Source organism: Centruroides sculpturatus, unplaced genomic scaffold (genome assembly GCF_000671375.1).
Source record: "Centruroides sculpturatus isolate CEXI.00-Female unplaced genomic scaffold, Cexi_2.0 scaffold697, whole genome shotgun sequence".
NCBI classification, from domain to species: domain Eukaryota; kingdom Metazoa; phylum Arthropoda; class Arachnida; order Scorpiones; family Buthidae; genus Centruroides; species Centruroides sculpturatus.
In genome coordinates, this window is record NW_019385326.1 from 166770 (window position 1) to 178223 (window position 11454).

The following is an 11454-nucleotide window of genomic DNA, read 5'->3' on the forward strand; positions in this document are numbered from 1 at the left end:
ATTAATTTTATAAATATATAATAATAATTTTATAAATAATTATTTTAAAATATATTACTGACTCATTTTAAATGTTCATATCATATTATATTAAATATATACAAATAAATGTTTTTATATAATACACAAATATTGTATGTTGGTTATGAATTTTAAATTTTGTGTTAATTTGAGTCCTGCATAGTATTTTAGTAATAGCAACTCCATCTAATGTAGCATAGCAGAATCCTACTTTTATGATTGGTATGTATTTTGTATTATGATTATGTGAGATGCTGCAACATATTATAGCATATATTTTTGTTGGCCATCTCGGGGTGTTATATTGTATAATTCAAATCATATTTTTGCAATGTAGCTTCAATTCATGTCATGTGAGAGTATGGAAAATATGCGACTGTTTGCCTAATAGCAGTTTTTCAAAAACCAATTAAGTTTGTTCTACTAGATGGTAGACTGGTCATTTTTAAACCTTGTCAAAATTTCCCTCACCATTGAATATCTTTGGAAGATTAAGGTTTAATTTACAATGTAATTAATTGAGATTTCAATCCTGGAAATACAGTTTGAATTATATTACCATGGCAGAACAGTCTACAAAAAATTACATTTTAATTTAACTTTTCATAATCATGTTTAAAAATTTAACAGTTTAAAAAGCAGTTTTCGAATGTCAGGTTCCATCCCTCACCAATTGACCAATCTAGGAAAATCTCCTCATGAAAATTGAGTGAAGACTAGGCACCTAGCTTAATTATTGATATTTTTCAGTAATACAGAAGTTTTGGAATCCAATGGAAATATGAGGCTTACAATACAGGAGTACTTAAGAAAGTAGTATCCAGTTATTTGTAGGGTGTGGTTTTGAAAGTCTTCTGTCACTCTTGGGTACCAAAACATCAATATATATACCAAAAGTAATTAAGACTAGGTTATCTCGGCTGGAACACAGATTCCTGCCAAGGTGGTACCTTTCTACCTTGGCCATCCACCGATTGCAAAGCGGGATCTGCTGTTTATTTCAAAAAACTTTTGATTGTTTTGTTAGAACTGGTTATGTCAGCATGGCACTATATATTTAATACATTAATCATTTTAAGTTGAATTTAAAATGCCAATAAATGTTATAAAAACATTTTATAGTTTGTCAAAAAAATTATTTAATTAAGGTCACAAAGTACAAAATTTAATCAATTTTGAACTTGACAGTTAAAAACAAAACTTAATTTTAATTGGTGTTTTTATAATAAGTAAGTTAAGCATTAGAATTAATCTTCCAGATATTTGTAATGAGAATTTATGAATTCTCATTGGATCTGCTAAATTGGAATTACAGAAACAATCTTCACACTATAGTTTTGAAGTAAGAACGTGTCCTTTATTTATTAAATCTTAGTTTGAATCCTACATATTTTATCAAATATTCAACCAACACTTCACATATATTGTGTAATAGGTGCTTATTATAAATATTTTCATGTAATTAACCAATGTTAAGTTAAATTTACATGCTTTTTCATTTTGAGTCTCAATTAAAATCTTGTATTATTGCTTGATGGTATTTTTGGACTATGATCTATTTTATAATCCTTGTAAACTGCAAATGAGAAAATTAATGAAGAGAGTAAGCAAAATGTTTTGACTCCATCTTTACTGTACGAATGTTAATAAATATCTAAATTTCTCATGATTTAATTACTTTTTATTGTTATTTTTAAGATAATTTTCAGTTTTGGAATGATTTTGTCAGACAGTAAATGTAAAAGATGTAAAGAGATGATTTTTTTAAAAATCAAATGTAAAACCGTGTAAAATTTAAATAAGTATGTGCTTATAGATATTCATTTGCATAATTAATAGTAAGTTGCCGTTAACTTGACATATGCTAAAAGTATTTATCTATTTTAGGAGGAACAGAAGAAAAATCCTAATGTCTTTGATCTCTTTAGGACATCTAATTTACGAAAACATACAATTTTTATATACTTCTGTTAGTAAGTATACAAGAAATAATTTTCTAGGATTTATGTAAATCTATAAACTAAATTTTTAACATTTTTTGGTTTGCACTTCCAAATTTTGTTTCCACACAATGAGAATTTTAAAAATTCTCATTGTGTTGACCAGGTTGGAATCTGCAGAATCAATTTGGTTTATTCATATTTTCTACAAAAAATTTACAAAGCCGAAAAGTGTTAAATATTTATTTTGTATACGATAGCTACTGACATATTTATTTTCTTTTTAGCTTCTCGGTTGCATTTGTATTTTATGGTCTTTCGTTGGGACAGACTAATTTGGGTGGAAATCCCTTCTTGAATTTTTTTATTGGTTCATCTGTAGAATTTCCAGCTTATGTTATCTGTATGTTCTTGATCAAGTATGTGTATCGAAGGACTTCCCTTCTTGGATTTTACGTTATCGGTGGAGTGTCCTGCTTTTTTATGATTGCAAACACCGATGGTATGTATATATCTCTATATAAAAGTCAAAATATATATGTTTGTATGTATGTTAGGTAGAGAGTTCTATACCATTCAACGTATGGGCAACAAATTTGGCACAAGTATTCTTTGACACCCTAAAAAAATACTGTGGTAGTCTCACGCCCATCCTCTCTTAACTAAGTCCGAACAAATTTTTTTTTGCAGTTTCATTATTGTTAATACTTGGGTCAATAAGTGCACATTTTAGTTACTAAGACCATTGTTTTCGTTGCCTCTCTCAATCCCTCATACCCTTAAAAGCCCAAGCAATTTCAAGTGCATACAGCCAGTATACATACAAATATGCATATTGAATTAATTTTCTTTGACAACAGTTTTCAGTAAGTATTTAGTAAAATTCAAGAGAGGTTTTGATCGTTTGTACCTTCCAGAATTGCTTTGGTTGAAAATAACTGCTGCAATGCTCGGAAAACTGTGCATCAGTGGAGCCTTTATGATACTGGCCACCTTTGCAGCTGAAATATTTCCCACGGTGGTGCGCACAGTGGGAGTGGGAAGCAGTCTGATGATGGGACGAATAGGAGCGGCAGTTGCACCCTTTGTCAAAGAATTGGTGAGTGCCATTTTTATTTCAAATGCAATGGCCATAACGTACTTTGTTATAATGGATATCTATGCAGGGTGAAGCAACGCATAGTTATGTTCCACCCATAGTATATGGAATATTGTCACTCCTAGCAGGAGGATTCATTATGCTACTTCCCGAAACCTTCAACCGGCAACTCCCAGACACCATAGGAGATGCAGAGAATTATAAAAAGTGATTATTTACTATTATTATTTGGTTTATTAGAATTATTATTATTTTAAATCTAAAAGTATAAGAGGAGAGTTTCTAAAGAAAATTATTTTTAATTGATTCAGCCATCGGTTACTAAAATGATCAAAATTTAGAGTAACTTCCATAAAGGTAAGGTTATAAAGTTTTGGGTTAAGAATGGTTAAGGAAAAACCATAAATGCTCTTAAAGATTTGGAGAAAATACTTCCAACTTGATTATACCATTTCATACAAAAGTTGGCCAAAATAAAATTTTGAATGGAAGTTATTTTTGAACATTGGTGGATGCTGACGATATGTTTTGAATATTCGTCAACGTCTGGCAAAAGTTTATTGCTTTTTACTTGTTACACAGAGAAATTGTCATACATCACATTTTAAGGCTATAAATTAATTGTCGCGCAATCGAAACAGGTGTGATGAACTTCCGTCTTGTAAGTATTTTAATAATTAGAATTAATAATTTTAGAAGAGGTCTGGAAGAAAAGATCAACCCAGGAGGGTTTGGACCTGCAACTCTTACAAGTGGGCAGGTATGTTATACTGAGTTGTTTTTCCTTTCTAGATGCATACTTATACGATCCTAAGTTTTTAAAACTATTCTGGCTGTCTGTGGTACTTAGTAAGCTGTCAGGTAATAAAGTAATTTATGGCCTTAAAATGGAAACTGGTGATATTTGATAATTTCTTTGGCTTAAAACTATTATTGTATGTTATTATTGAATGCAATAATATATAATAATAATAATAATAATAATTTATTATTATTTAAAACTGTCTGGGAAGGTTAAAGTCTACCATTTTATGAGGATGTATTGGAAAGTTTTTTTTTTGACATGACACGAAAGAAACATATAATAGGCAGGGGCGAAACCTGATCAAAATTTTTGGGCATGCTGAAAGTTATAATAATAATAATAGGCCTATCTCTAGCACTAAACAATAGGCAGAAACATTTGGTGTAAATAAAAAAATTATGAACTATTATAAAGCCCATTATATCTACACATGAAATATATGAAATATATTATAATGAAAAAGTATTAAAAATTTATGATAATAATTCAAATATTGTGGGCCCTTGACACTGGGGCCCAGGACTTAAGCCCTATTAATCTCTATGTAGATCTGTCCCTGTACACAACACATGTATGTTGACTGGGTACCAAAAGTTTTTGATACAATCCTGCCATGTTAAATGCTTCTAATGATGTCATGCGTGCGCACTTGTTTTGCTGCAGCAAACCTCTACATGAACAAGCAATCGAGTTCCCGCAAGCATGGCAGTGACTGAAAATGGCTAGCTGCTAGTTGCCAATGTAAAAGCAAACACAAATGATAAAAGAGTTTACACATTAGAATAAATTATTATTGGCATATTTGTTCTCGTATAAAAAGTATATTTACAGTCAAAACTTTCTCTTATGCATGCAGTGTATGCTAAGCAAGTCCAGAGAATTCACTCCTGATAATAGGCTATTTTTCTACTTATGATTTGTGCCACCACTTCATAAATTTTAAATACAGTCTTCCAAAAATGTGGTTTCTTGTGAGCAAAGCCAATGCGGCACCTCCTGATGAAGAGTGCCAAAAAGACTAATCAGAGGGTCGTAAAACGGGTGATCCAAAATCCACCATCCGAAAAATTCCAGTTTTTCAGACACAGTTGCAACCATGTGCGGATGGACATCATGGAGGAGCCGAAAAATGCCACATTCTTTTGGCCTGGTCCTCTTTTTTTCAGATAGCTTGACGCAAATGAGTGAGGGTTTCACGATACGAGTTCTCGTTGATTGTCTCACCCCATCAACAGAACCATGCATTTACCAACTAAGGGAAGTGTCTCAGAAAAAACAGGTCAAAATTTTCCAATACACCCTCATATCACTCTTATCTTCATCATAATTTAATATTTCAAAGCTACAGTAATTGAAAATAATGACCAAATTACAATACATGAAGACAGTTCTAAGTATTTAATAAATTATTCCTTGTTTGTCTTTGATCTTGCACGTTATTTCTCCTCTTTAATCGTACTAACAGGTCATGCAAAATAGTGTAGGTTGGAATTATTTGTCACTGCTTGCAGCATTTTGGGAATTTAACGCTTTTACTTATTACTTTGCAGAAATATCGAGAAAGAAAATGACGATTTCTACGAGATAAAACAGATGACAGTCGATAAATAGCGCCAAGTCCATTGTTTCGAGGTTTTCCCATATTTATCTCAAAGAAAGAATTTATTTTTTCAATGTAATTCAAAGACAGTTAACATTTTATAAATCCAATATAATATGCAAACCACGCGACAAACACTTAAAAAAGAAATAAAATAAAACTCAGTTTCGAACGGTGGTTCTTAAACTATATTTGACAACCGGGGCAGTAATATAATGCCAATACACAAATACAAATTCAGACATTCCTTGCAAAATACTATCTCGAACTGGTGACACTAAACTTGAATTACTGTGTATTTGGAGTTTACACACTTAGAATGCCAATTTATGTTCGAAATTTGGGCGGAGGCTGTAGTGTTAGCATGGTGTATGGTAAATTGTAGTGAAGACAGTGCCTACTTCTCTCTCCTCTTAAATTAATAATTGGACAAACTGTCTAATTTAAATATTATAAAATGTCATTTTAATTTAGAAGGTCACCATTTAATGTTGGGAGTTTAAGAACCACTGGACGTGACATGTGGATGGAAACTTTATAGGGTATTTTTAACAACTGTTTACATTTAACAGAACGGTATTTTTTTATTAATTGTATAATAATAATTTCTTTGTGTTGTATTAATACGGCATGACGTAGAAATCTAAAATCTTTTGTCTTGAGCATTTCGATTAGGAATTCGATCATCGGTGTATGGAATTTTTTTCTTTTTGTACATATATAAATATATTTTAAATTACTTATACAGTATTAATGTACATTATAAGAACATTTTGTATGTATAGGTACGATGTAAATCGGATGGTATTTTAAATATTAGCCAACCCCCAACGTCTTTCTCGGTCAATCCGTGTGTATTCTTTGTCACAGTTTTGACTCTAAATAATTCTGCCCACCCGATACCAGAATTGTGGTAAGGTCGAGTTAATGGTGTGATTCTAAATCTCCACTTGATCCTCTTTCAGTCCATTCCATTTGCACTTTTGAGGACCTAGAAATTTAGAATCACCACAAATCAAAATTATGTTAAGATTTCTTGACCTGCAATCTCCAGATTGTGTGTGCAATATAAATTTAAAGGTGGCCTTTAACTTCTCCTTCAATATGAAGGAGAATTTAAAGGCTGTTTGTTTCCATTTTGTATGCATTTTTATTAAAGGGTGCTATTTTGGCATTTCTGACTTAAACGCAGTCTTTTTCCAAAAACAAATGTGGGAAATGTCTAATATAAAAACAATATTGAACAAGTATAAAATATTTGAAAGTATTTTTAAATTGCTCTACTTATTTAGATTATAACTTGTAAAGAGAGAATTTAAGAACTTGGAGGGGGGGTAATTGATAACTTTTGGTAGATTTAAAGTCAGGCAGCAAGTTATTTTTAAGACAAATTAAACTGCTTTTCTAAGAACTCAACTAAAAACTCAAGTAAGCTGTTGCTGGAGGGTGAGAAGTAAGTTTGTTCTGAATCAAATTTACATTTGGGAGAGGCATCTTAAGAAATGGGCCATGAAAAATCATGTTTTTTTCCTTGAGCTTTGTATCAAAAAAGAATTTTTAAAAGGGAGGAAATTCATTTTTGTGAGAACACTGCAACGAATGCACACGGACAGACCCTACAAAACGGAGCCTATGCAAAGTAACATATTTTTTAAATAATAGTTATTATTATTATTGTAATATATTGCACACTTTTTAATTTTAAAAATTACTGTATAGAATAAGAAAACTGTTAAAAATTTTTGACTCTCTCGAAAGTTGTATAACTTATATTATTATTAACTTCTTTTATGGAATTTTTCATACAATGATATCTTGTAGATGCACTGTTACTGAATAGTTTACTGACAATGGAAGTTAAGAAAGCAAGAATAAATAGTTTTGGAATTTACTTTTTGAATTTTAAAAATGAAGTGTTTTATTGAAAAGATAAATTTTGTCTTTATAGTCACCGAAATTTTAATTCTATGGATTCTTCGATAATCTGCAAAAAAGAGGTAAGAATTTGCCTGGCTCTATTCTATTTGGGGAAAAGTAGGGTAATGCCATGTTCCTAAGAACTAAAATAATGCACTCAAATTTAAACAAACATCAAAACTTTATTACTAAAATATAAGTTCAAAGTGTTCTTTACAATTTGGTTTTATTTCCTTTACATACAAATTATTTTAAAAATTTTACTAACCGATTTCCAATGATATCCATTGAGCTGAAATACCCAACCATGTCAGATATTACTGCTTGATGGTTGGGCTTGGGCATTGGCACTTGTAATTTCACTTAAAGGTTTACATGCAACAATAGTCACATTTATCATTTGGTGTTTCTACATCTCTGCAGTCTTTGCATGACCAGTTTTTGCATTTTTGTCTGTGTCATCTTAGATTTTCACCTTCTAACACCTCTAGTTTGTGATTTTCTGGAGTTGCTGTTAGAATTTGTGAATTTTTTATTATGTTTACTCAATTTTTTTGCCATTTAGTATTTTTTTTTTTATTAATCAGGTACAAGTGACATGTACAGTACATATCCAGTACTGCCTAGCACAACTGGGTGGCAAACTACATACAGTCATTGTTGTACAAAGAGATTTTAAATGCACATAATAGTAAATGAATGGTATGGGTGAGAGTGGACTCTGTCACTACTCACAACACGTATTCTATTAATTTCAAGATTTATTTATATATTTTTATCACAGTCGTTGTGTTACTTATGCTTGTATTTTATTCAGTGATGAAATAAGATGATGTTAAAGTAATAACTACATATGTTGTCCCAGTACTCACTTATTCTTTTGGAGTTATACATTGGACTCACACAGATCTTGAACAACTCCAAATGAAAACAAGAACAACACTTACTAAGCAAAACATCATCATCCTAAATCTGAACCCTTCCATGTAAAGATGGCAGATGTGGCCTGATCGACATAGTTAACTTCCACTACAAACAAATACAGACATTGTGAGAGTTTTTCTACAAAAAAACAAGAAACATCGCAGTTACATAAAGCAGACTGAAATAATACACCATTAAATTTACATTCACAATATATGGACACGACACAATATATGGACACCATTAATTAATTAATTAAGCAATCGTGGGTACAAAAGGCATTCCATGGCAGACATCTCTAATAAGGCATCTATGGAGGAAGGATAGGGTGCTTATTGTAACTGTTCTCCTCTCCTCTACAAGTGTCATACCACACACACTACAGAAAAGCCTGGGAACATTAAAATTGAATAGAAACACATACATCACACTACAGAAGGCCACTATATTGAATACTTGTCATATTGTTAGAAAATTCCTGAATACAGACACACACTGACACACTTATTTAATTTTTGTCTTGTTTTGAAGTTACTATGCCTTGACTCTGGTCCAACATAGTGTACAGCCATTGGTGTCAACTGAGTGTAACTCACAAAACTCAACATAATAATAATAATAATAATAATAGGTTTATGACATTACGAAATTCTATTAATAGTATCATATGTTTTTGAGGGGAATAACATTTTGGTGTGCTGTGTTGAGTCATAGGTGTGCTGTGAGTAGAAAAAAAGTTGCGGAACACTGCTCTAGAATGTTGAGATTAGGGATGTTGATTTCAAAAGATATGTACATATGGTCACTTAGTGTAGTGTCATCTTCAACCTTTCAGTTGTGTATGTATTTGTAAATGTTAGAGGAGCAGGCCGAGATGTCTAGCCATCTTTTTCCTCTGCTTGATTCAAAAGTTGGAGGTGAATAACAGTTGTTCAAGATTAAGATATTTTTTAGAACTGTTTGAATGTTCCCCCTCTTTTGTTGAGTTTGTCACCTCACCAAGTTGGGGAGTGCGAGTTAATATCCCCAGCAAGAATAATGTTTTTGTTAGGGATAATGTTAATTATCTTATTGATTTCTTCTAATATATCTTGAAGATAAATTCCTTCAGGACAATATATGTTTAATTATGAGCAGTTTAGTATTGTGTCCATAAATTACACAGCAGGTAATGTATTGGTTGCTATGATTTTCGTGGAATAAAATAGGTATGTTGTTATTTTCCAGAATAATAATGCTCCACTGTATCCATTAGTCCCCTGAAGTATTATACTTTTAGTGAGTAAACAAGCAGGTTTATTGTTAATACAGTATGATTCTTATACAAGGACCACGTCGTAGGTTTGAAGTTTTGTCGAGAGCAGCGAGGTGGCGTCTTTTAGTATTTTAGTATTGTTTGAAATAAAAGAAATTGGTGAAATGGTACCTAAAGACACTGGTTGTTGAACTTTGCTTTACATGGGCATCATTATTCTTCATCACCATATTGGGTTTCGATGCTTTTTCATTAGACTAACAGCATATTATAAATCAAACAAGAATGGAAAGCTAAATATGTGTAGTTTATTTTAAATTATATACATAATGATTAAAACTAACAAAGATGTACTTATCCTCAGTTGAAATTTCCAAAATTTTCTTAGAGATTGTCTCAAAAACAACATGCAAATGAAAGAAACTCTGCTTCCAATGATGACCACCACATGACTATAGGCACCACAATTCTACCTGACCACAACAATCACACATTCACAATTCCATTCTGTTTCAAGATACCTAAGTGAGCAGGATTTCCCAACTTTCCGCTAAATGCTGAAAATTGTACGTGACGTACATCTTTTGGCATTTGACTAAACTTGAACCTATGCACTGTGTGCAATAAAGTAACAAGGATATTAGGCTTATTATGATTTCCATTAGGATAAACATTAAATGCGAATAAATATCTTCAAAATATTAGTTCTATAGACTTAACTGTTATTAGACACTGCCATATTTAAACATGATGCATTAGCATGAATCATTTATAGAAACTGGTGATTCAAGCAAAATCAACCCCTTCTAGTGGCAAAAATGCTAATTATTGTAAATGCAAGTAACCTTAACTTTGTAAGTGATTAAGTTTGGTTTAATGGTATGCATGTGGACTATTATGGAAAATGATCCCCACCTAGGTGCTAGACATGCCAGTAAACTTGGATGACTTCACCTAGCAGCGGCATGCTGTGACATTTGATAATAGGGAAGCTGTGTTTCTGTAAGAAGCCAACATCCAGGGGCAATCAGTCAATTGCGCGTCAGTAATGGTCTAGGGTCCATTCGTATCATTTATTCGATAAGCCAGTAAAAACCGTAGACTTCTCTAAATGTATTTTTAATATCACAATTACATTCCGAATCGCTAGCCACAATATAAGGGCTACAATTAAAAATAAAATAACAACAACTTACTCACTGAAATAAAATGTGTGGTGCATGTACCGGTACATACCTGGTACAAAATATTCTTCAATTGTACGAATATACTTTTAAAGAAAATTATAATTAAATATAGCTCTGTAAAGAAAAGTGCATAAAAATACAAAATATTCTTTACTTTTTAAATCTTAAAACAATGCACTTAGTCAAATAGCTCCCTATGAGTGGCTAATAGAGGGAATCGAAGACGGTTGCAGAGCGTGCAAACACGCAGACTGCCAAATCCCCAGGGTGCCGATACCGGTCAATGTCAAATACCTCTTTTGTCGCATCACTAGTATATCTCAAAGGACGCGACAGGGCTGTTGTAGATTTTAAACGTTTCTCACCATAGCCATAAAAATCTAAATACAGTAGAGCGTCGTTTATTTGAATCAATTGGAGACTGGGGTTGTTCGGATAACTTATTTTTTGGATAACCGATTACATACGAAAAAATATATTAACCTATCCCATGTTGAAATTTTTTTCCATTGCGTGTCGCTTTGCGTTGAATTTTCGTCGATGTTAAGCTTAACATAAACTTTTTAAAATAATAATCGTGGCTATTGTATCGTTAAAAATTATTTTTTTATTTTTTACAAACAAAATAAATATATTGAAAAATATAAAAACAAACAAAATTTATACTTCCGAAGTTAATCTAGTATCAAAAACGTTTGATTCAGCA

General features: G+C 31.8%; 3 protein-coding genes across 3 annotated transcripts in view; 2 read left to right on the plus strand and 1 right to left on the minus strand.

The window, feature by feature from the left end:
* The window catches only part of LOC111637682 (organic cation transporter protein-like), a 34218-nt gene extending 26861 nt beyond the window's left edge, over positions 1-7357 (plus strand). Inside the window, exons 7-11 of the mRNA XM_023383247.1 lie at positions 1909-1994; positions 2249-2463; positions 2879-3060; positions 3128-3267; positions 5416-7357. Of these exons, the coding sequence (XP_023239015.1) occupies positions 1909-1994; positions 2249-2463; positions 2879-3060; positions 3128-3267; positions 5416-5476 (684 nt within the window). The 3' untranslated portion in view covers positions 5477-7357. The remainder of the gene's footprint in view (positions 1-1908; positions 1995-2248; positions 2464-2878; positions 3061-3127; positions 3268-5415) is intronic.
* A 91-nt stretch (positions 7358-7448) lies between these two features.
* Positions 7449-11454, plus strand: part of LOC111637680 (ZZ-type zinc finger-containing protein 3-like) — a 58246-nt gene continuing 54240 nt past the window's right edge. The window contains exon 1 of the mRNA XM_023383246.1: positions 7449-7462. The gene's annotated coding sequence lies outside the window, so the exon portion shown is untranslated. The remainder of the gene's footprint in view (positions 7463-11454) is intronic.
* LOC111637676 overlaps positions 7950-11454 on the minus strand; it is a gene marked incomplete at its 5' end in the record, with an annotated part of 24206 nt that continues 20701 nt past the window's right edge. The window contains one exon of the mRNA XM_023383238.1: positions 7950-8411. Coding sequence (XP_023239006.1) covers positions 8402-8411 — 10 coding nt within the window. The remainder of the gene's footprint in view (positions 8412-11454) is intronic.